The sequence below is a fragment of the Poecilia formosa genome, unplaced genomic scaffold (assembly GCF_000485575.1).
Source record: "Poecilia formosa unplaced genomic scaffold, Poecilia_formosa-5.1.2 Scaffold51, whole genome shotgun sequence".
NCBI lineage: Eukaryota > Metazoa > Chordata > Actinopteri > Cyprinodontiformes > Poeciliidae > Poecilia > Poecilia formosa.
In genome coordinates, this window is record NW_006799990.1 from 117967 (window position 1) to 143137 (window position 25171).

The 25171-nt window shown below is 41.6% G+C and overlaps 1 protein-coding gene across 1 annotated transcript in view; it reads left to right on the top strand.

Annotated features, from left to right (window-relative positions):
- Positions 1-419: 419 nt before the first annotated feature.
- The window catches only part of LOC103138444 (leucine-rich repeat-containing protein 16B-like), a 116812-nt gene continuing 92060 nt past the window's right edge, over positions 420-25171 (top strand). Inside the window, exons 1-3 of the mRNA XM_016671783.1 lie at positions 420-871; positions 9221-9315; positions 23215-23265. Of these exons, the coding sequence (XP_016527269.1) occupies positions 814-871; positions 9221-9315; positions 23215-23265 (204 nt within the window). The 5' untranslated portion in view covers positions 420-813. The remainder of the gene's footprint in view (positions 872-9220; positions 9316-23214; positions 23266-25171) is intronic.

Sequence of the window (25171 nt, forward strand, 5' to 3'; positions counted from 1 at the left end):
AATATCAGGTCATTTGTATTATTGTATCAGTCAAATATTTGTATTCGACCAAATTACATCAATGTGAATAGATGTTGAAAATAAAGATGTACTAATCGAACGCAGAGAAAACTATACCTTTTTAAGTCTCTGAAAGGGTCATTTAATCGATGCATTCTGCCACAAGCGGCTCTCTGAGGACATTCATGATCTGACAGGAAAAAGTTTGCCTCCTCTTCCCATAAATGAAACCTTGGACTACATTAATTTGTGTGTAAATGGTCTATTTAATATGTAAATTTGACTGTTTAAATATAATGTAGACTAAATTAACTTTAACAATTTTCTATGCAGCTGCATATTAAGACCCTTTTTTCCATTTCCCTTACTTTTGTTGTCGCAGCCACCGGATGGGAGCCACATGTTTTAGGCCCGGCAGAATGTGGCCCCAGAGCTCTTTTACATTTTCAAAAAAAAAACAACAACAACAACAACAAAAACAGGCATCCACCACCTTATCGTCATCAGTCTCCCTTTCTCTCCTCTGTGTGCCTGCGTCTCTCTCTCTCGCTCTCTCACTCTCTCTCTCTCTCCCTCTTTCTGCTCTTTTCCTGAGTGCCGAAGTGGAGATTGCAAGTGCGCACCGCGGCACCCAGCGCTCCGCGTCTCACTTTACGGACTTTTGCCACACCGAGGGGCACCTGCCGGAACCCGGATATTTACAGGATCGGGGGAGACGGGAGCGTCAGAGAAGTGGGCAGCGACTGGACGTCTGAGGGAGGACGGAGAAGCGGCCGGAAGGGCTGGACGGACCGCGGCGCGGCGCGGCGCACCATGGCCTCAAAGGAGAACTCAGCGGCCGGCTTCGTCAGCGTTAGCAGGGAAATCACAGGTAAGTTTAGCAGCTTCAGAGTGGGGTCGAGACGTGTTTTAGAAACGAACCAGGAGGATGCGCAGGGGGACAGATCACTGAATGTTTCCCCCCACCCCCCTCTCTTTCTCTGAATTTGATTTAAAAGGAGTTTAACGCCACATGCGGTCGCTGGAAGCGCAAAACAAACTAACAAAAAAAAAAAAAGATAAACTGTCACGCTTGCTTGCGTGAACTGTGGTCCTATCGATCTCTGTGCGTGGATGCTCACTTCTGGCGCTCATCTGTCCATAAAACTAAACCTGCCTTGTAACTGGAAGCGCGCGCTGGGTCCAGTTTATTTTCCGAGTTATTTTTAAGCCTTCAAGTGTGAACGCGCTGCGCTTTATGGATTCATTATGAGTTTCTTCCCCCTTCTCTCTTCTGTGCGTGTGCGTGGGAGCTGGGATGTGACTGGGAGCTGTTTGCGTGCAGAAGGCTGTAGCAGCATGCACTGGGGAGGGTGATGGTGGAGGTGTGTGTGTGTGTGTGTGTCTTACACTGTGAGTTCTCGGACAGTGCAGCCCACAAAGCACATCAACATGTTTGGACGATGGGATGTCGGAGAAGGCGCGTCTCTCACTGTTGATTATCGTGATGCGGCGAGTTAAGTCCCGCTGTTTACCAGGTCAACCTTGTCAAGCCCCTTCTGTCTAAGCACCAGGCGGCATTTGGTTCATTAACTCACCTGCCAGAGGAGGGCAAGGTGGAGAAGGGGGTGGAGATAAAGCTTCTGAGAAAACTGTTGGAAATTGTAGAAAGACTTTGTGGATTTGACAAAAGAAAACAACAAAAAAAAGAAAAAAAAATGTAGCATTCAGAAGAAGGTTATCAGGTCAGATGAGGCCTAGACGAATGTTAGCTTTGCATTCAAAAGATGGTGTGGGGTGTAGTGTATAACAAAATGTTACTGAATTAGCAATACACTGCTTACATTTATTCTAAGAGATGAAATGTACTCCCTAACAGACTACTACTGATTCAGGGTTGCAAAATTCAACTTGTTAGCACGTTAGACGTTTACATTAGCTCAGTCACTAAACCAGCTAACATTAGAGAAGAACCGCAATGCTCTGGCGTAGGATTGTTATTAATTTCAAGACTTATGAATGTTTTTAAGTATTAGTAAGTTAAAAGATTTATTCAACATGCAACTCGGGTTCCATCATCAGCACGAACTGCCTCAGGGTTATGAAACTTGACTTGCTAGCATGTTTGACTTCAGCATTTTTGGCATTGCTAAGCTATGCAAAACTTTAAGTACTACTGAATTAGGATTAGACTCTTCAGATTTATTCACAAGAGGTGCACTTCCAACTTTTGCCTTGACAACCACAGTTAAAATGTGCCATTAATGACCACTGCTGCTTTAGGGTCTCAAAAACTCACCTTGTTAGCGAACTTGATCTTAGCGTTAGCTTTGTCACTAAGCTAGCTAATGTTGGAGGCAAACCACAAATCTTGCTCCCACACAATCGTTCGTAATTCCAAGTCTTACGAGAGTTTTATTTTACTTTTATTTAGTAAGTTGAAAGATTTCCTCAGCACTTCATATAAATATTTGAGCCTTAAATTACACAAACTTTTTGTCTTGATGGTATTTGGTATCTAACAAGCAGCTAATTTTAGAATTCAATGACTATTGAATATCATATTTGTTTGAAATATAATGTATATGAATATAAGCAAATAACACAAGTGGCTAGTATTTTTTCTGCCCTGCGACGTTCATTTTTGAAGTGTACGTCAATTTTTCAAACCTTCAGAGAGGAAGTGAGCAGGGGAGTCTCTGTTTTTGCTTCTATCCTTCCCCGTCTTACTGTCCCTCTTTACACCTTCGTGAGCAGAAGCTGAGGTCACCTGGGCAGGCCACTGGGGCGGCGCATAGTAAGTTAAATGGTTTAAGTGATTGGGTCTTACCCAGCCTTAATACCAATAACTCCATGTTTGCCTTCAGCTGATCCCTCCTTCAACCCACCAGTGAGTTCCCTGCACCCGCCCCACCTCCGCCTCATCCTCCCCGCATCTGCCGCTGCTCGATCAGGCGTGACAGCCAACTTCCACCGCCGCTACTGGACGGGGGAGAATTGCAATCTGGTGGGAGAAGTCTGGGAGAATTTGACACAATGGAGTGTCGTGACACAGCACGACTCGCTGCATCTCCATCTGCTGAGCTCCATGAGTGCTCATTTCGAGTGGCGGGCTCGGTTGGAATGTGGGCCGCGGGTATATCTCGCAGCTTGTTGGCATACGCGCGTGTTTACCGACAGAAGATATAGGTTGACATTATGTTTGTGTAATAGCGGAACGTGTTGTGGCTCAACACTGGAAATTGAATGTAAATGGAGGAAACCTCGAGCGCGTCTCAGTGAGTTACAGGAGGGTCGATCAGCTTGACGTGGTGTGACTCTCTCGCAGGTTGTGCATCGGCTTTTTAAAAGAACTCAGACTTACTTTTTCATGTTTTGCCACATTGCAGCTGTGAACCTTATTAAGCAGCACAGCACTATGGAGTATCAAATAAAGTCGTGCATGACTGTGAGGTGGTTTTCAATTTTTGTTTTTGCAAAACAAGAATGGAAAACTGTGACAAGCATTTCTGTTGACCCCCCTTAACGTGATGCCCCAAAATGAAATCAGGGGCATCAAGTCTCCTTATTAGTATATGGCATCAATGTAATTAAACAGCAATAGTATACTAGCGGTGCAACTAATCGATTAATCTATCAATTATTCTGATGATTAATCTAATAAAGATTTTTACATTTTGCAAATTTTTCATTTAAACATGTAAGCTTTTTTTATGTATATAAGAAATGCATCAAATACGAAAATAAAATATTTTACTGCCTAAAATGCAGGAAAATATTATAACTATAGTGAATTTGAACTAGGTGAAGCTAAAACTATACCATCTGAGGAGTTTTGGGTTAAACATATTTACATCTGAAAGCGTTATCTTAAATGCAAACTGTTGGCATAATTTGTGGAGTTTTGGTGTAAATAAAGCTCTGAACACATTGATTTTTTTTTCCAGCAAATGACCTTATGCTTTGACTCTGTACACTTCAGTTAGCGATTAATCAATTACGAAATCAGTTGACTGTTACATCAATAATCGATTAATCCGGCTAATCATGTCAGTCCTGTCCTGTGACAGCCTCTGAGGTATGTTGGAAAACCAAAGTGAACAAGCAGCTTCGTGAACACCAAGGATACTCGGCAGACGGGTCAGAGAAAACGATGGAGAAGTTTACAGCAAGGTTGGGTCATAAAACAATAGTCAATGCTTGGCACGTCTCACTGTTCTTTGTTCAATAAATGTGAAAACCAATAGCGCGGTACACCTCCAAATCTACCAACGACATGACTTTCAACCTACAATCGACAGACTGGGCAAGGAGAGCATAAATCAAAGCAGACGAGAATCCTTTGGTAACTTTAACTGGAGAGAAACCAGAGCCAGGAATCTGTTGACAGCTCTCTACAAATCTACTACCAAGACATGGCCATCCGCTTGAACTCACAAGGAAGGAACAGAGCATTAATCACAGTAGCAATCGTTTCGGACCAGCCCTTGAAATATCCATTGATCAGGTGGAGGAATCTTTTGGCAGGACTGGTATGTCACTCCACAAATGTTTTCTTTCTTTATTTAAAGAGTGGCCAGAAAAAAAATCATTGTTGAAAGAGATAGACATACAATCACAATTTACACAATCCATGCAGAGGTTAAAGCAAATGTAAACGAAGGCTCTCTGGCCAAATAAGACCAAAATTGGACTTTTTTTTTGAAAAATACAAAATGCTAAGTGATAGATCAAGCTAATTACTGGGCAATTCTGGTAGAAAAGAAAAAAAACAGTCTGCTAAGGACTTGAGACAGGGGTGCAGGTCCTCTTTCTATCAGAGCAACCTTTAACACAGAGAACTACAAAAGAATGATTTGGATCAAAGCGTATCCATGTGTTAGAATGGTGTAATCAAAGTTCAAATCTAAATCCAATTAGGAAAACTGATGTTCAAAGAAACCCTTTATCCAGTCTGGCTGAGCTGGAGCTACTTTGCAAAGGAGATAAAGCAGAAAGTTAGACACTTCTGAAACCTGGCAGCTGGTGGTTTTACAAAGTTGTGGCTTAAGAGGGACGATCACAACTATAAGCTAAAATAAATGTGTAAAAACAATGTATTTTTCCTCCATTTCACAATCACGCTCTACTTTTTTTTTTTGGCACATAAACTCCATCCAAATAAAACTCACAGAGGTTTACGGTTGCAACGTAACAAAATGCGGAAAATTGGAGGTAAGAATACTCCTGAAAGGCGATGTAGCTCTGAAACCGATCCACTGCAGTGAAGCAGGGAGCTCATCCATTCTTGAACACATTGTTAGTTTTCCATGTGGCTGTTCTCACAAGCTCTTTGTCTCTGACTGTACGTCTCCTGCATGGCTCTCTTTAAATGAGCAATCCGTATTAACAATAAGAAATGTGATCTTTCTTTATTTTCACATTTGCAATGAAACTTAAACCCCTTTTAAGGACGATTTTGATATGGAAGAAACACCATTCAGCAAATTATCTCTGGATCGTAATAGAAGTTTTCACTGTTCAGATGTTGAGAAAATGACGAAGCAAAACCAAGCACCAAATTGTTTGCTCCGTCGCCAGCAGTGTTTCATCTTTCCTTCTTATTGTATATTACACTCTCTGGCTGGTCCTTGTTCAGTTATTCAACCCCAACATAAAGCACATTTTTACATGGTGATTATCATGGCATGCACAAAATGCCTTTTCATATTTTGTTAAATCTTATTTCCCTCTTCTAGTAAATCACTCTTAATGGAGAAAGCGCAGTTGATCATGTTCGAGAGCTGTTGACGCCAAAGCTCAGAATATGATTTACAAATATTTCACTCAGAGGTGAAGACCCAACGTGCTGAAATGGCATCTGTGCTGATATAGAAGTCATAATTCTCGTGTTATATTGGCAGTGAATTAAACCACATTAAGTTGTACTTGTCTGTCAGCATTTAGCTTTAAAAGGTTCGTATCAATTTAAATAACTAAATAGGGGTCGGAGTGAAAGGTGGGATCTGAATTCACATGGGAAATTGGCTTTTTTTTTCACTTTCAGGGATTTAACTTTAGCAGAAAACTAACAGGATGAGAATAACAACCGTCACTCTAGCAAAGTATTGCTACAATCGTTACTGTGGTTTTCACTTTAAATATATAAACCCCATTACAACAGGAGCGCCTCTGTTCTTCTGTTCATAACATCTTGAGCTGCTGCTGTTGCTATAGCAGCTCAAGATGTTACTTTGTAGTTTTCTGCAGTTTTGCATATAACCAACATTTGCATAAATGTAAATCACTGCGTGCTTTCCATGATTAAATTGAACTTTCACCCCCCTCCCCCCAAGTGTGGAATGGTTGCACAACAGATTCAGTGAATTGTAGAAACAAAATTTGGAAACGTGAATTTAGTGTGAATTTTTCCTAAAACACATTAGGGTCACTTGAAGTTCAATTTCAACATCTCACTTTTTTTTTTTTTTCTTTTTTACTTGTGGCGCAATTCTGTATATTTGACCAATCTTCCCAGCTTAATTAGGGAAGTTCACTTAAATATGTTTTTTAAGTATTCTCACTGAGTTACTGACTAAAGTTGGCGCTATGAGAAGGCCTCTCCAGATGGTTAATGTTGACCTTTACCATTTTAACCTGTTTTTTTTCAAGATTGTTAACCTGCTGGGACATCTAAAAGTTTTAATCATCATGTTGACTTGAGGTGAAATTGAAGAATTTCCAGTAGTTATTTTTATTCACTGTCATATCCAGTTTATCAAGTGAACTAGTTGCACAAATAATGTACCGTTTGTACAAATGCTTAAGAGCATGATACAGCCACAACCATTTCTTTGGTTTGGAAATCTCACATTGACCCCTGCACATTCTGCTCTTTTTGTAAAATGGCTACACATATATCTCCTCTTCAGGGGCAAAAGGTAGGACAATTCCTAGGGCCCCTGACCGACTGGGGGCCCCGACAACATAGTTTTTTTCTTCTTTGCGGAAATAGAAAAAAATGGGGGTAGTGTCAATAACAAAATTAATCATATCATGCTTTATAAATTGTTTTTAGCAGTAAAAATTAAATGTTACCTCTCCCAGACCAAAAAGCACACATTCAAATTTGCCCTGAACACCCCCTTGGATCTGTTAAATGGTTGTTCTTGCTTGGCGCACTTGACAGTGACGTACGTGTTCAGCTATATTTAGTAGAAGACACGAACAACTGTGGATGTTGCTATGCTGCCAAGAAAAATTATAGTCAGGTTATCAAAAAAAAAAATTGTCAATTTGTAACCCAGTTTTTCTCCAAGAGAGATGAGTAGACTGTGTGAATATGTCAACCGTAGCTAACCATAGTTAGCTTAGCTACAGACTTCGGTTTGCCTCCATTTTACTGGCGTTTCATGAATTAAGGAATAACATACCAAGATAGTCATACATTTAACTTGTACCTGTACCTTTTACCACACTTAACAACAGGTGAGCAGTCAGCAGCAGCTCTGGTCCCTGATATCAGCATAACCTGTAACCCCTGACCCCAGTGAAAAAGATGAGCAACACTGACAAGCTAGTTAGCATCATTCCAGGGAATCTATAGGGATTTCTCTCTCTTTTCTTTTTTTTACTATTACTGGCAATATATTACTGAAACTCAAACAATCTTTTAAAATGATAATGACAAAACAGCCTCCTGTCTGTACTGGAGCCAGTCCACACAGTTTTACCTAAATTTGCATTTAAATTACAGACATCTTTTCCCACGTCCCTCATGATCTGCCCCTTCATAAGTGAAATTAAAGCTGCAGTATGCCACTTTTATGAAAAAAAAATAAATAAAAATTTTACATATTTGTTAAAGCTGTCGTGACAGTCGGAGAAATGATCTGAGAAACATCTCCTTTTTCTTCTCCCTGCGCTCCCCAGAAACAACCAATCAGAACCAGGAGGTGGGTTTTAGTGCCGTTAATCACAATCTTTAACCAGCAATAGTATCTCAGGGAGAAAGTAGAGGAGATTGATTTTTTTCTCAGATTATCTGTCTCATAACAAATTGTCATGACACAGAAAAAGTATATATTTTTTTAAATTAAAGTTGTATACTACAGCTTGAATAAAATGCAACTACACAGCATTTTTTGAGAAGTCTGGATTGCTACACGTATATTTTGCACGTGGCCTGTGACTGTTGCTGGTGGGGAGAGATCTTTCAGTAATCTAAATCTAATTAAAAAAAAATTTAAGCAACCTATTTGCACATTGTATCCGGACTGTTGCATGTAAAATTCACAAGCAGTAAATACTGTGCTACTATCAGTATTGGACCAAAGAAAGCAAGGCAATTGCATGCCTTTAAAATTGTGATGCTTTTGATGGTTCAGATACACTCAAGAAATTATAACAGCAGGTGCATAAGGGGGGGCCCAATAACATTTTCTGTCATGGGGCCCAAGATTCCTGGCAGCGCCCCTGCTGCTCTTACAATAAAACCTTTGTGTAGGAGACTTTTTGGCTGTTAGCAGCTGTCAATCACTGTCAAACTCAAAGATTTGGGAGTATGGGCTTCTCTTCCGTTTCACACTTTCTTGGTCCATGTTGACAGTAATACTGGTGTACCAGAAGCTTCCAGTTCATTAGAGGCTCGAGTGTTAATGGTTCTTGGGTTGCTACTCAAAATGCCAACCGTTTTCCTGTCTTCTGGGTTTGACGGTTTCAGTAGGATGGCTAAAACTTTGTCTCTGCTGGAATTTCTGACGAGACATTGACACCAAGCATACATGAAAACTGGTTTTGGAATAGATGATTCAGGCTAACATCAAACTATGGGACTGATTCTGAACAATCCTGGAACCGAACGACTCTAATCACTCACTACAAAATAATTTATGAATGGGGAACCTGTCACCGTTTCCGTGGTTGAAGTAACTTTCAATGTCTCTACGCTGCGTGTGAGGAAACGACTGGGTAAGGACCCATCTGGGAGCAGAAAGGAAGAAAACAGTAATATTTTGGCAAGCAGCGTTTTGACTTCAGCCAATATTGATTATCAATAAATATGGTGCTTACTTATACGAGCTTTTACACAAATTTTTCAGCCCCGGCTGTATATTTATATTGTATAAATTTTCTTTGTAAAAACCTTTAGCTGTCTTCTAAGTTAATCTGTTAGATCACTATTTATTTCATATTCTCTCTCTCTCTCTCTCTCTCTCTCTTTTTTTTGTTTTTGTTTTTCCTCTTCCACATTTTTTCCCAGAGAGCATCAGGAAGGTTTTGGACAAACAGCCCGTTAAGTTTGTGCGAGCCATCAAACAGGAGACGAGAGGCGGCAAGTCAGAGGACAGAATCTTGGTAAGAGCCTTCTTTCTCTTCCACCAACAGAAACCATATTTGTGAACACTGGTAGATGAGCTTGGGGGGGGGGAGGGGAATGTAACCCAACTTGATATTTAAGCGCTTCAGTTGGACCGAACTCCAAGAAACGGAGGGAGTGGTAAGAAGTCGCAGATTGCGCTTTGCTTCGCGAGACGTCCGACAGACGCGTTGCAAATCAGGCTTAGGACAGATGCCGCCTAAGCAGAGCAAAGTGGACACCATGCCACTGCCGACTGAGTCCTTGCTGAGAGTTTATTAGATGTGGCAGGATGACCTTAATGCCACAGGCGGGAGTGGTATATGTGTGTGTGTGCGTGCGTGTGTGTGTGTGTGTGAGAGAGAGAGAGCGTATAAGCCCAGGCGTCGTGTGCCGACGTGGCGTTTGTTGAGTTTGTTTTAAAGTAAAGAAAATGCGGATGCCAGAAGGCCTGTGGGCAGCCCGCGACGCGCCGGAGGAACCTGCCGGCGCCGAGGCCACCGCTGCTTATGAGAAAGTGACAATTAGTCAGCGGCGTTAGTGACCGACCGCTTACTCACATGGTGTCATTATGCACAGGAGTGAGCTCATTACCTTCCCCTGAAGACAGCAAGATGCACATGCTGATAAGTGAATTAGTCGCTCTCCACGCTCTTTTTTGTTTTTTCCTTTTTCGATCTCTGTTATCCGTCTTCCATTCTGGCATATATTTTTATTGTTCCAGCCCAACCCCCCTCTCTTTATTTTCTTTCCCCCCCTCTTTCCCTCCTTATCTGTCCATCTCGATTATTCTCCACCCTGTCATCTCCCCTCCACCACCACGCTCACTTCCTGTGCCTCTTCTCCTCATGCCCTTCCCATCCTTCCCTTCATCCTCCCTCAAACCTGTTAAGGGGTATTGAGCTCCTCTTACCATCCAAAGCAATTCAATTAGGTCTTTGCCTTACAAGATTTATTTATTTATTTTTTTTACTATCCAAATAAACCCCGGCCGCTTCTGCTGCTAAGCGAGGGGAGGAGGGAGAACTCATAGACTATTTGAATTCATCCCAGCTCGTTGTCAAGGTCTGTCTTTCTTTAAAGGTAATCTTTTTGCTCTAATGAATGCGTTTATCTGGCTGTATGAAGACTGAAGAGACGGGCTTGTAAACGGAGCGGTTTGTTCAGCCTACGCTGCGCGCCGCCAAATACCCGGAATCTGGAAAACGTCGCAAGGGGTGAAAGGAAGCGTCTGTTTAACGGAGTCGACTCGTTGCGTACGGCGTTTTGCAGACGTGTTCGTACCCCGGGAGGTTAAAGACCAATGTAATTCACGCATAAAAACCCCAAAACGATTAAATATTATGCACCGTTATCTTCTGTGAATGTTTTTGTAAGTGTACCATATTACATCCCAATAAACTACATTGAAAATTACGATTTTCATAAGTCCAAATGTTGACCACAGAACATTTTCTTGCTTTCACATGGCAATGTATTTTATTTTATTTTCTGAACCTGCAGGAAAAGGCTGCAGTAACTTGCTCCTTTTACCTTCTTTGCATGTGGAACTGGAACGAACTGGTCAAGAATCATAGCCGTCATTACGACATCTTCCATTTTTCCCTACTTTTTATGGCGGTAGAGTAAAATAGATTGGTGCTTTATGCTTCTGGTTTATGTATATCATTAAGCCTTTGTTCTAAATTTTGCTCCTTCTTCCAGACCCCTTTCCCCCCTCTGGAGGTTTGTTAATATCCAACTGTCATTGTGTGTTGACTGTACCAGCCGTCATTCTGTGACACACACACGCACACGCGCACACGCCCACACACACACACACACATACACACACACACACACACCTCAGACAGACCATGGGAGGGCACAGCATGACATCCAAACAGCACCCAGGGCAACTTGTCGGGACGCGTCAACACACATGCATCTATCGCATCCAAACACACAACATGCGTGCAGATTGGCATGTACAGCACGCTTAGACATAGACACACACGCACGCACACACACACTCACTCACATAAGGCTCAGAGCTACAGAACTCGCTTGCACACGCACTCCTGCGGCCGTTATTAGATCACCCTATTTGAAGATTAGAGGCAAGTCAAGAAAACAAAGCATCTTCAAAGGCAGAGAGGGTGAGGTGGGGGGAGTGAATATGATGGAGGAAAAGGGGAGGGATTCCTACTGGAGGAGTGTGAATGAAGGATGGAGTGAGCAGAGAGAAAGAAAGAGAGAGGGAGAGAGTGCGGAGGAAATCTCTGATGTGTTGTGATGCCCCACTTGCCGATTTGGCTCTTCCGCCACTTATTTATCCTGATCGGTTGCTCCGTTTCATCCTCTGTTGACTCTGCGGTTTCTGTGCTCTCACCAATAATAGGCCAATTACTTGCTGAGCGAGTCACTGCTTGACAGTCCTGGACACACTCGGGTGCTCATCCCTGCCCAGGGTTCTACGGTTAACGCAGAGAAGCTGCTCGGCGCAAAGAGCCGAGGTCGGCTAAGAGCTGCTTCTCCGTCTGAAGGTTTAGTTGTGCTTGGATGTTCAGTGACTGTATAGTTGTGTGGTTGAGGGGGGGGAGGAGGGTGTGGGTGTGTGCAATGTTTACAGCAGGGTTGTAATTTATGAAACTCGTGGTGGGTGTAATATGTAATGATGATTTATGGCTTTGAATTGCCTTTTAAAGTCCCCCTGTTGCACATAAATCATTCATAAGTGTAAGTGGCTCCCCGTTTTCTGGACTCTACAAGCTGAAACCGGTTGAAATGAGATGTTTGCAGTGAAAGTGAACTTTCATCCTGATGGGTGAAGGTTCGTCTCGTAGACTATGACGCAGCGCTGCCTTCGTTTGTTAGCAGCCCGGCAAAGATGTGGCGGAAATTTGAGATTAAATTCCTGTTATGTGCACGAAACGTCTCGCACCAAAACATTTTAGAATGCCACCTTTAACTTGGAAAAAACCTCATGCTCAGGAATTGTTGGGTTGGATAGTGTTAGGTAGAGTTGTAGCACTCTTGCCTTGCTGGAAGAAGGTCTTCGGTTCAAATCCCAGCCAGAGGTCTTTCTGCACTCCAGTGTCCTCCCACAGTCTAAAAATATCTGTTAGGTTACAGCAGGGAAAGCAGGATGGATAAAATATTGTTTCTAACAAAATCACTTGTAGCACGATTGTTATTATCCCTTCTGTCGGTACTCTGTATTACCTCCTTTGTCAATGGGAAAGCACTCACTCTTTTCCAATATAGTTTCACAAGAATCAGAGTTCCATGTAGTATTCTTTTGCTCATCCTTAAGCTTTTCCAGGATTTAGTTCTGGAAGATTTCTGCTCTGGTGAACCATTGCTGTCTTAATTTGCCTTTTTTTTTGTCACACCTTAACTTTTAACAATAATAAAAAAATATATATTATAAAACAATTGACTGGAATAAATGCCACAATCTGGCACTATGTGAAAAATGACTGAAGTAGGTGAAAATGTAGGTAGAAGTGACACATCAAGCCCAGATATAAAAATAAACCGAAGAACTGATGAGAAGCAACATCACTGACTTCTTGAAGTCTGGAAACAGATGCAGACGCCGTTTCTGAGGGTTTGGAAATCAAACGAATCACAGTGAGAGCCATTATTTTTTAGCAGAACGGCGGTGAAGCTTCCCAGGGGGCCATCCTGCCGAAATGACCCCAAAACATGAGGTCAAAAACAACCAGGAACATTACTTTTCCTGAATTCCCTCTTCTATATGTCTAATGTAAACTAAGCTTTCTCTCTTTAATTTTTTTAGTTATCTCATGGTTTTGTGTTTTTACAGACATTTTTTACCATTTTAATTTGTGTTTTTAATGTTGAAAGGTGTCCTTGGGTTTTCTGAAAGGTGCTGTCAAATCAAATGCAATATTATTATTATTATTATTATTATTATTATAAGCCCTGCATCGGTAGGAAGCTCACATCCAGCCACAGATAAATATGCAGCTCCTTGGTAGCTTGGATTGCCGTTTGTCGTCCCCTGTGGAAGTGGATCTGTTAACTGAATCACCTCATGTGGATCTCAGAAACAGATGTTGACGAGCAACGCCGCCTTTCAAAACGTGGAGCCGTGTGAAATCATGCCCGAACATTGCCTCTAAAATGAAACCATGAAAGCCTGAATGAGATTGCGGCAAGGAATGACTATGACAATGTAAATAGAATGTATTTTAGTGTTGGTGTTGGGTAAAAAAAGGAAACCTTTGGAAAAAATCAAGCTCTTTGAAAGAAATTGAAAATCTATTGCTCAGTGGCAATAAAAATACAAGGTTGGCTGAGTCATTTGAAGTAAATATCACAAGGTCACAGGACCTTTGCACTTGTCTCTTTAACAATTGAGAAGAATAACTGAGCCAGGTCAACATTCTCATCTTATCATGAGTAAACTTACTATGATTTGCAGAAATTCAGGAAAAATTGAAGAACACAAAAGCAAAAACTATTCCTGCTGCTGTAAAAGTAACACATGTTACAGATTGTTAGTTACGATTAGAAAAATACAATGCTTTGAAAAAGTAATTTGGTTCTTACAGATTTCTTCTGTCTTTGCTCCTTTGTTGCATTTTAATTTCCCTGGCCATTGCCTTCCTACCCAATTCTTCCCAATTCTCATTCCCTTCAGTGCTCTGTCTGGAATTTCTCTCATTAAGCTCAATTTCTCTGGTTGAATTTTTACCTGGCCAATCAGAGTTGGGGGAGATAGATTTTGATTTTCTGCGAAGTTTTAAAATTATGTTCTTGAAGTGAAGAAAACCGTTCATTCGTGTTGGCCACACTTTTTCTCTTGGCAGTGAGGAACGGTTGTTTACAACGGACACAATTTCCGGTAAGCTTAGCGGTGAGCTGGTTACATACAACACGACCAAACACTAGCGATTGGGTCAAATTTAAAACTTTAGCACATTTAAAACTTTAGCACAGTCCACACCTCCAGGAAGCAATGATTTGTCAACAACCTGCTGCTTTTTCCCAACCTACAGTTAAATATTTCCAAAATTTTGATAAATTTTATCATCAGAGAAATGTACTTAAATGTCAAGTAATTTTTCAAACAATTATATTCATCAAAGAAAAAAGCTACCCAAAACAACCTGAACTTGATCTTAAATGCAATTACTTGCAATTCATCTGATAATGGCTTATCAGATGAACAAACTTATTCATTGTGGTTTTAATTGCATTTCCTGTTTAATGGAAACACCCCAATTGCAAAATTGTACTTTTTCAACATCAGCAGAATATCAGGAAAGTTTTACACACAGTTTTAATGGAAACACAACTTATGACACTTTGACATAATAACAAGGAACAACATAAAAGCAACATATCATGTACACAAATATAAAATCACCACATCAAAATAGGAACGTACACTTTCGATGTTAATATGTCCCACCAGGTTGGAGTCCCTGCAGCAGAGACCCACAGCGGATGATGGTGTCTGTGATACTAAAGGTCAACCGAGAGAGAGTTTTTCATTTAGCGAGCATTAAAATGACTGACGAGAGACAAAGGAGTCAGCAAAATGTTCACCCCAAACTATGTTGTCTAAGTATTGGATTAAAAAGTTCGCCGTTGCATAATTTTCTGATATCATGTATCCATTAGTGTACATTTATGGCACATTAGATGCAATAACTTTAAATGCCGTGAGAGAAATTACAGCATTTAAAGTGATGTAAAAGCTACAACTGAATTACTCCAACCTGAAAACGGCAACCACAACATTTTTAGAAAAAGGGTCGGAAACAAAAAAAAAAAGAACAAAAAGGTGATGCGATTTTAATACAGACCTGCATTGACTCCAGTTATCAATGACGACATATATTTTCAGTTTTTTTGCAGAGTTGGGCCGTACACGGAACACGAAGCTCGGAAATCTGCTAAGCGGTGCGTGAACGATAAGTTCCTCAGACGATCTCTGGAGAGCGCGCACGTCTTCTGGGAGGCTTTGATTTGCTTTACGCTGTTAGTTTTATTTAATTTCAATTCCTCCAACAAGGTGCAGCGCATTATCCAGACATGTTAAATGGCACATGGAAGCGTCGTTTCCACTACAGCTCACCAAAGCTGTTCAACACACCTGACCTGACCGATAGGCAAAAACGGCTCCTAATTGCTGCCTCAGCGTTTGGTGTTTTTAGCTCCAGTAAAGAAAACAGTGAGCAATTGTAGCATGCAGCCGCCTGAGGGATTCCAGATTGTTGCAAGGGGGAAAAAAGCGCCAAACCTCATCTGAATCCTCATCTTTTTTTTTTTTTTTTTTCTTTTTTTTTATACTGCCATCTCATGCATATTTGAGGTTTTCATGCTCACAAGAAAAAAAAAAGAAAAAAACTCCTGAGTTTTGTTGAACATCTCATTTAAAAGGAAAACACGAGCGGGAGAACAAGAGGTTCTCCTGAGGTATTGCTCCGTATCTTTTTGTTTCTTGGTGGATGGGAAAATGCGTGTTCACGGATCATGCATGGATCAATGTTTTGTTTTGCCACATGCAGATGCCACATAGCGGATGCGCCCCTTGCCGCTCTACCTCTTGACGTATTTATGGGCGCATCAGAAATATAATACCAAGTCCAGAAAATGTCTCGTTTTTCCACATGATTCCCCCCAGAGTTCAGTAGCCGTGTCTCATTTACTCATTGAATGCGTCCCACCAACCTGAGCTCGTCGTGCAGTAAGCTGGACTGGGTGTAATTTGCAAAAAGCTAAGTTCAAGAGTGAAACTTGGAAAGTTAAAGCTCACTGCTTGTACTCTGGGAAATTGCGTAATTGAAAACCTGCTTCTGAGCAAGCGTTCTCCTCCTGCAAACTTCATTGCTTCACCCCAGTGACACCTGGTGCTGCATCGTCAGCAGGAAGCGCCCGGCTGCCAATATGAATAAGTTGCCTTGTGTGTGAAGTTTAATGTTGTCTGCAACTTTGTCTTCCAGCTGGAAGACGGCCAGTGCCTTTCACACTTGCAGTGCCCTGAACTCCTTGAACAGTTGTCCTGTTTTGCCGCAAAACTCTGTTTCATTGGGATTTTGTGTGTAAAATAAAGTAGCGTTTTATTGTGTAGGGAAAATGCTTTGCTTTCTAAATTGTACAGTATAGTCATAAAAATCTGAGATCAGGGATGAAGCTCATCTTTTAACAGCAGTTTTCAAATCTTCTATTACTTACCTCGATCTAAACTTTTCCACTGTTGTGGTTGTGCAGCATTGTTGTTCTGCTTGAAGGCGTACCTCTGTTGTAATCTTTTGGAGGTTTTCTTTCCCTGTATTTAACTTTATCCATTTTCTAATCAACACTGATCAGATTTTTGGTTCTTAATGATGATTAAAAAAAAAAAAAAATCCCACACTATGATGTTCCCTAATCCAGTGGGGGTGATTTGTTCAGAGCAAAAGGCAAAGTTAATTTTCTGCCACACATAATGCTTTACATGATGGGCAAGAAAACGTTTGTCCAGTTTCTCTGCCTGCTGAAGAAAAAGCTTCATGCTCTTGGCAGTATGTTGCTAAACCAAAACGTTAAGATCGCCTAGCAACACTTGCATGCTCCGAATTTGATGAGTGCACCGATATTTGTCCTGAGATCCTCCTTCCTGAACGAGGTGTGAACGGTATGGACTTAAAGATTTATCAAGATAGTTTGTGGTACTGTAGTGATGACGATAAGTGATAACAAAAACTATTACTTCTTTTTTTTTTAGGTAATCGTACGACTGTGAACGTGTGACAGCAATCACAGTCTCAGAAACATTACCATTTGTAATACGCAATCAGATAAAGAAGTTAAGAAGTGATTTTTATTGCTGAAATGCACACAGAAACTGCGTTTAATTATAATTTTAAAATTTGTTGATATTTCATGGTACACCTTTTAGCTAGTTGCTAAGCTAAAGCTAAGCTAAATCCAAAAAAGTGAGAGCTGGGGTAAGGGATGACACACTTGTTGACACCCTTTTTGGGGCGTAGCTCAGAGAGACAAAGGGAATGGGAAACTCTTTTACGATGCCATTTTGCATGTTAGCTCTTAAAGGTAGCAGGTCAGAATGGACCGGCTGTATTTTGGTAGTAATACATGGAATTCATGAATTCAACTCACTGACTCTTTTTCAACCTCATACATCAAGAACTCAGCATGGAGAACGGATGATTCTCCACAACCTTTATGGAGCAAACGGTTAACAATCGTAAAAATAACAATGCTGACAATATGGAGCATTTTAGGGGTTTTAAATGTCATTAATTTGAGTACGTTGTGACAACGATGAATCAAAATATCACGATAAGGAATGTATCCCGGTAAACGATAAAGAATACGATAAATGCCACCGCCTAACTCGAACTGTGGATCTCTTTGGCTCCTCCTGTGTTACCAGGAGCCTTTTGGCTGCTGTTCTAGTTAATGCTCTCGTTCCCTGGGTTCTGCTATTCTCTTTTTGTTTTCAGAAACGATACTCTGTCAGATGTTTACTAAAAACAAACAAACAAAGAACCCTTGAATCATCAGCTTTTCAGTCTTTGTTTGTGATTGCTTTCAGTCCTCTGCATTTTAAGCCGTCGTTGAGAAAAACCGTGTCTGACACACCACAAGTCCGCTCTGATAGTAAATAAAGCCTAAAGCGCTCTCTGAGAATTACATAATTCAGGATGGTGAAAGTGAGCCTGCGAGGTGACTCAGTTTCCCAGAGACCTCCAGCTGTGTTCTGGGGCTCTGGAGGAAGGCGCAGCACAAAGCTCTGAAGCAGACACGGCCCGTGCTTTGGGGCCGAGTCCCGCGTTCCGGCAGTCTCCTCTCTGAAACATAATACGCTCGTGTGATAGCGAACATCTCCATGTATTTCATTTTTATGTCTCTGTCCCTGGGAGATTGCCTCCAAAAAGTCGTTTTTCTCGGCAAGCCTCTAGATTTACCATCTGATGGTGCTTGCTGAGCGCTCGGCACTGTAATTAGGACTGAAATTTCCTTTGATTATCTTAACAACACATGTTGGCTAGCCTGTGGCGGAGTGAGTGTGAAGTGTGACTGCTGACCTTCTCTCTTCCCTCGTGGTGGAGGGAGAGGGAAAGAGAGAGAAAGTGTGAATGAGTGTGAGCATGCACTGTCAGGACTTAAAGGCAAACTGCGACTGTTTCTGCCCCCTCTGCATCTTATTCATTTCCCGTCTCTCTTTTCACTCCAGACACTTGTCCTTCTCTCCGTCTCGTCTGTCTGCAGCCATTTAACCCCAGTCATTCTCTGCGTTTATCTTGCACCACGTTTACACGTTGTCAGTCTTCTTTTTCCCTTCCTGTCCTCTTTTAATCTTGGCTTTGTCAGTTTGCCAGGAGTTAGACTTTTTTTTTTTTTAAACCTCTGAATGAAATCTGTGGATTATAGTTCTTTCTTCTAAAAAAACCCCAGCGCATTGTTATGTTTTCAAGTTCTACGTTTCTTTTTTTTTTTCCTCATTTGGTTTTATCCGTTTGTCATACATCAGAATCAGGGACATCTCCATTTTCCCGATCATTAACAGATTGAAGGACGACATGGTTTTGCTCTTTTTTTTTTTAAGCTGAATTAATTTCTTGAGTTACTTAGCTACTAGGTTGTGCAGTTTTTCTTTTTTCTTTCTTTTCTTTTTTTTCTTTACAATGGCTTATTGTTTCAGCACAAGAACAACAGTTAAGACCAAATTATTCACCCTCCCACCTGATTCAGGCCTACAGTATATATTTTCTTGTAACTGGTGTTCACGTTGCATATTTAGTTATATCCTTAAATTTAAAATTCTTTTTACTACTTTTTAATGTTTCATCACATAAAATACTCCTAAAATGCATCAAAGACTGTGGTTGGAACGTGATAAAATATGAAGCAGTCCATGGGGAACGACTAGTTTTTTCCAGTCGCTGTATATTCATGAATGTGCGACATGTTAGCATGTGTCCGCTTCGATGTGAGCGTGTTGGGGCTTTTCTGTGCGCTCATTTTGAGATGCCCTTGTGGACGGGCCAAAACTACCATTGGTGACCAAATCTGGCACAGACCCCCCTGCTTGTTTCCTCAGAGGCTACGTCACGGCGCGGCGCGGCGCCCGTCCGTGTGCAATCACACGCGATCCAGTGAAATGCTTTGATTTCCACCACATCTCGTTTGAAGTGCAAGAGCCTGACAGCTTAAGATTAATATAAGCCCCCGCCCTCTGAACCTCCCTCATGTGTGTGTGTGTGTGTGTGTGTGTGTGTGTGTGTGTGTGTGCGTGCGTGCGTGCGTGCGTGCGTGTGCGCGCGCGCGCGGAAAGATAGACTAAGTCGCTCTCTTGTGCGTGCGGCGCAGAGGCACTCCTGAGTGACACACAAGCCTCGTCCCGCTCTCGCGGCGTCGCTGCCGGGTCCGGCTCGCCGGCTGGCTGGTTGGTTCTTTGAACTGGAGCTTCTGACACTCACACATCACAGCAAGGGCACCTCTGTACCTCTCATCTTGTCATCTTTACATTCCAGTCCTTTCTCCTGCCACTTCCTTCATCCGTTTTTTTTTTTTTTTTTTAAACTGTCACTTGCTGGCTGCTTGGCTGACCACATCAAAGAAGCTGACCATCTCATCTCCAATCATTCCAGAGCGATATTTGAGCAGCTTTTTAGGCGTTTTGGATTGAGCTTTTTAGGACGAGTGTTGGCAGAAAGAATGCAACAAGTAGGCCAAATAGTTTGATTTCGACTGCCGGGGTTTGTCTTGAGCCCTGGCTGGCAGGGCTAATTAATAATAAATTGCTGGATATTCTTTCTTGTGGCTTAATTTGTGGTTTTGAGACAACTCATTTATCTTATCAAGTGGGTGCTCCCAATCCAAGGACATAATCTTCATGCAAAATTACAACAATCCTCTTATACACCCTAAGGTATAAAAAGTATACCTTAGGGTGTATCTATCTACCACAGATTTTATTGCGTAATTCACTTTATATTTGCAAGTATAAGATAAAGAGGGAAATTATAATTCCACCCCACAAAAGGACTCAAAGATGCAACATGAGAAATTAGTTGATTTTCAGCTTATTCAGGCTGTTGGAAATTAAAAAATCCAATCAGTGAACACTCACAAGAGCTACCAGTACACAGCGGCAGTCTTTAGTGTAGAAGCTACCACAGCTCAGTGCCACAATAAACACACACTCATCCACCGTCCGAACCTGCGACAGCCGTGTCGAGGACTAAGGCCTCCTTATGTGGGTTGTGGTCAACCCCAGCGCCACCTCAGCACCCAGATGCTTTTTTTTTTTTATTATTGAAAGATTTGCGACACTTTTGTGGGACATGCCAGGTTTAAGAACACATAATGCCAACGTTCTATTTAATCCATTGTAAGTCAGAATTTGACACTCGATGGCGGTGACGGAGATGGGGGATCGTCCTGCAATCGGTGGGTCGCCGGTTTGAGCCCCTGCTGTATCCGTCTCTATTATTGAGTCCTTGGACAAGACGCTTCACCCACCTTGCCTGCTGGTGTCAGTCAGGAGGGCAGATGGCGCAGCGTAGCAACCTGCCCCATGGTAGCTGTGGCTACAATCCTGTAGCTTGCCGTCATTATCATTGTAAGAGTGTCCTAATAAAAAGCCCAAAATACTTCTGATGTAATTTATGAAAAATGCTGTCGTGTCATTGAACTATTAAGCCCAAATGTTAAATTATTGAGAGTGCAAGGTGAATTTCAGAGTATCTGTTTTTTATTTTTTATTTTTTTTAACTCCTTCCACAACAGTCATGCAGCAGAGCCACTGCTTTACCGTCTGTGCCTCAGACGCAGCGTCACCTCAGGCAACCTTCAATTCACCTTTTATTATAGGTTTTCTTCATATAAGTTTTTATCATTTATTTATTTAACACGCAAACGCCCCCCCCCCTCGCTGTTTGACAAGTGTCAGATTGACATTCTGTAGCCTAAGGCGCCCTGCGTAGTGTACAGGGGCGCATATTGATGCAACCTGGGGCTTTTAACGCCAAGTCTGTGACCCAAGTCGTTCTTCGTTCAGTACATTTCAGAACAATTACATTTACTGCTTTCTTTTAATCAAATGTTGCTTTATGTCAAATAAATGTTGCTACTACAGGACTAATGATAGTGTATCGTTGTACTGGCTGCACCATACTTATCGCGACAGGGGCATAAAGACTTCATTGTCTGATTGACGTGCGCTGCTTTGTTGGAGGTTCCTGGAAGGTTAGCTGAATTATGGCATGCGTAGGAGGTTAATTGCCATTGCTGCTCACTGTCTCCGTTACGCTAAGCTAACGCCATTAAGATTTCTCAACTTAACGCAGCACATTAAAGTGAAGATACTTTTGCTGTGTTCGTCCCTGATGGGGCCTAAACAGACAATGACCCGTCATTGTCTGTTTAGGCAATGATGGAGGGACAGTCTTCAGAACAAGCTCACTTCCGAGGTTCCAGCTGGCCCTTTGGCGAGCGAGCTTACATTATTGATGACTTTGTCAGGTTGTGGGGCCTTTTGAAAGCTTTTATTAGTCACTTTATAATTAGTTGTTTATGTCTCGGCTCGGCTCCGTCTGGAAGGGCCCCGCTCGTCTCTGGATTTACGGCCGCTTGTAGACTTATCCTCAAGCTTCTTGTTTGACTTCAGATCTTGAGAGAAGATGCATTCGTTTTCTGGTTTTTGTTCCCGTTTTGATGGGAGGTATTATTCCATCTCCCTTTGTTTCGCCTCAGAACTCTGTCGGAGTCCGTTATGTGTGTCTGTATATTTAAGACACCGGGTGTTGATGTGTAACGCTGTCTCTGCCGGGAGACGATGTGGTATTGTTAAGAGGAATCCGAAGAGTCCATTAACAGGGAAAAAAAATAAAAAAATCGAGTGTCTCTGGGTTTCTATCTGCCCTTCCCCTCTTCTTTCTTTCTGTCTCTGTACGTTTCATTTTCTTTCTTCCTCTCTCCGCCTCTCTGCAGGGCGCCATTAGCCATTCAGCACAGAAAGGCCTTGAGGAATTGAAAGCGACAGAGCAGAAAAGGAATAGAAAAAACTGAATTGCGAAGGGAGCGGAGGGTGAAAAGGGCTGAGGGCACAAGGGGATGGAGTGAGGTGTCGGGGGTTCTGGGCACAAACCCGACAGAGAGGACGTACAGTGTGGCACATGGAGATGGGAGGAATTAGGGACAGGCCAAGAAGATGAAAACAAAACAAAAAAAAATCCAATGGACTGACATGAAACAAGAAAGAGAATTAGAACTGAGACAGAACAAGAACTAAGCGCTAGACTGGAAAAGATACAGAGGAATTGTGACTAATAGACAGAGAGGGTTAGAGTGGAGAAGAGATGCACTGCATACATGGGGTATGCTAATTGTGGATTTCTGAATTATAAATGAGATTAATAGGATGGGCAGAATATTAATATATTCTCGTTTTGCTTCTCGTGTTTTACCCCAGACACTTTAAAATGGTAATGCCCCCCTTTTTCTTTTGCCAACGAAAAGCACCTCTCATTTTTTGTTTTTTTCGTCTTTGTCTTACATCTCCCTCCTGATTTACCAATGATTTCCTCTCCATCTCTCTCTCTCTCTCTCTAGCACAATGAGGCATCTGTTGAATAATTGCTACTTAGTTCCATCAACACAACTTACTGAAATAAATTAGTCTGTCACATGACTCGCAGGCTCATCATTATATTTCTTTCACATTCTGCCTAACCCCGCCGCCATTAGCAGGCTAATGTTTAGAGTGCTCCGTTCGACTTGCGAAGACATTTGGATTAACTGCGGAGACGATTCGCGCTCTTTTTGTGCCGTGCTTTTTTTTTTGTTTGCTCTGATTTGCATCTTGCGTTTGCGGCTCAATGACAGAAAATAAATAAATATATAAATAAATGTGTTCTCCCCCTCAGGTCCTGGCAACATGGAGGCTGTATCTCTTCGCTGTCAAAGTGCCCACCAAGGTAAATGTTCCTCGCTCTCAGTGGAATTTAATGCCTTTTGCTTGCCAGACGTGAGCTCACGCTAATGCAGAGGCAAAACAAAATCCTCAGCAGAGAAGGGAGACGTAATATTTACAACTCCGATGATAGTATGTAATGATACTGACCGTAAAAGTGATATGTGGCCACTGGTATAAGACAACAGAAAGGTATCTTAAATATTGAAAGCAAAAAAACAAAAAACCCCAAAAGAAACTTTTGTATTCTTGAGGCAAATCAAACTTTTATTTCCCAATAAAACAGGATGATCTGCGTGTAAGCCAGAAACAGACATAAAGAGAATCTTTGTTCCTCTTCCTGGTCCTTGTCTTTGCTTTTGATGTAAATAGTTAATCCAGATAGTTTTAATTTGTCCCCTCAGTATGGAGTCTAAAACTCAAATTAGACATTAGTAAAGCTTCCTATTCTGTGCAGTATCTCAGCTGATCCTAAAGGTTGTCCGTGCAATCTACTGCAGAAACCTCTTCAATTTCAGGGTCATCATAGCCCCAAGTGCACCAATAATCACTGGCACCAATGAAACCTCGACTCTCCACAGCTTCTCTTTTTCCTTTTTGAGACCTTAATTTGTTTCTGCTCACTGCTCTCCTCTACTCTTCATTGGGGACCCATGAAGTCTTTGCCTGACTGCCATCTTAAACCCAGTTGTTATGTGCTGGACTGTTCCTGGGTCATCTTTGCTCTGCCTGAATCTTGAGTCATGTATAATGTGACAAACCCAGATATTTACCATTCTTGTGCTGAAAACCTGCTGGAATAGTTGGTGCCTTTGTGTTGTCCATCAGTTCGGGCCTCTTTGGCTATTGGTGGGAGTTTTCAACATTGGTTACCTCCCTCACCCTGTTGGCGCCATGTAGAGGCCTGTCGCTTGATGGTGTCGTCTAGTCCTGTTCTTGTTCTCAGGCCTGACACATTCACTTTACAGCTCATCTTTGGGTGCCATCTTCCTGATGTACTCCTGGTTCTTTGCCGTTATGCCCTAAATATTGACTTTGTCACTCATTAGTCCTCAAATTCCTTCATCTGCTTGACATACAATCTCAGGATGCCGGAGTTTGGGTAGAACCTTTCATGTATTACAAGAATCTTCCACGTCTTGACATCAGGGGCTTATATCTCCTTTCATCAGTGGGTTAATTGATGACTAGAAAAGCATATGGGTTGATGAATTGGACTCTTTTCAGGACCCGTCTTACTTATTACGTAGGTTGAGGCAGTCTTCCTTGTGGACTCATCGTGGTTGACATTTTCCTGTGGAATCTGCTGGTCAGGAGCAGCAATAAGTCTTTGTTTCTAAGGTTAGACCCATCATGACAGTTACTACTGAAGGCTCTGGGGCAAAAATGTTAAATGGCAACCCTTCAAAAAGACCCTTGAGATGCTGACTGCAGCCCAAAAACAATGAAAGAAGTTTAAGAAGAAATGATCTTGGAAGGTCATGTCTCTTACCATAAAACCAACTTCCCCTTTTTCATTTGATCTGAATCTAATTGTATTCTTGGCTTTAATTTGAATGAATCTGGCTCATGTGAAGTGACTTTATACATAACAGAACTGTATTTGATTTGCACTTGTTTGACTTTTAAAGAGCCTCACGATGACATTTGTTGTAAATTGGCTTTTCTATTTTTTAACAGAAATGCATTCTTTAAGTTGATGTAAAAAGTTATACAAGAAATAATGAGATGTAAATTTAATCATAGATATTTAAGGTGTAAGACGAGACTTAGTCGAAATTGTTATGGGTCAATTTGCATTCATTGTCTTCTGGGTTCAGCAGGCAGTGACTTCTTGTTTTAACCCCATTTGCATATTTTTTAAACTCCAGGGTCTAATTAATGTTGTAGAAATCCTTAACAGATTGTTT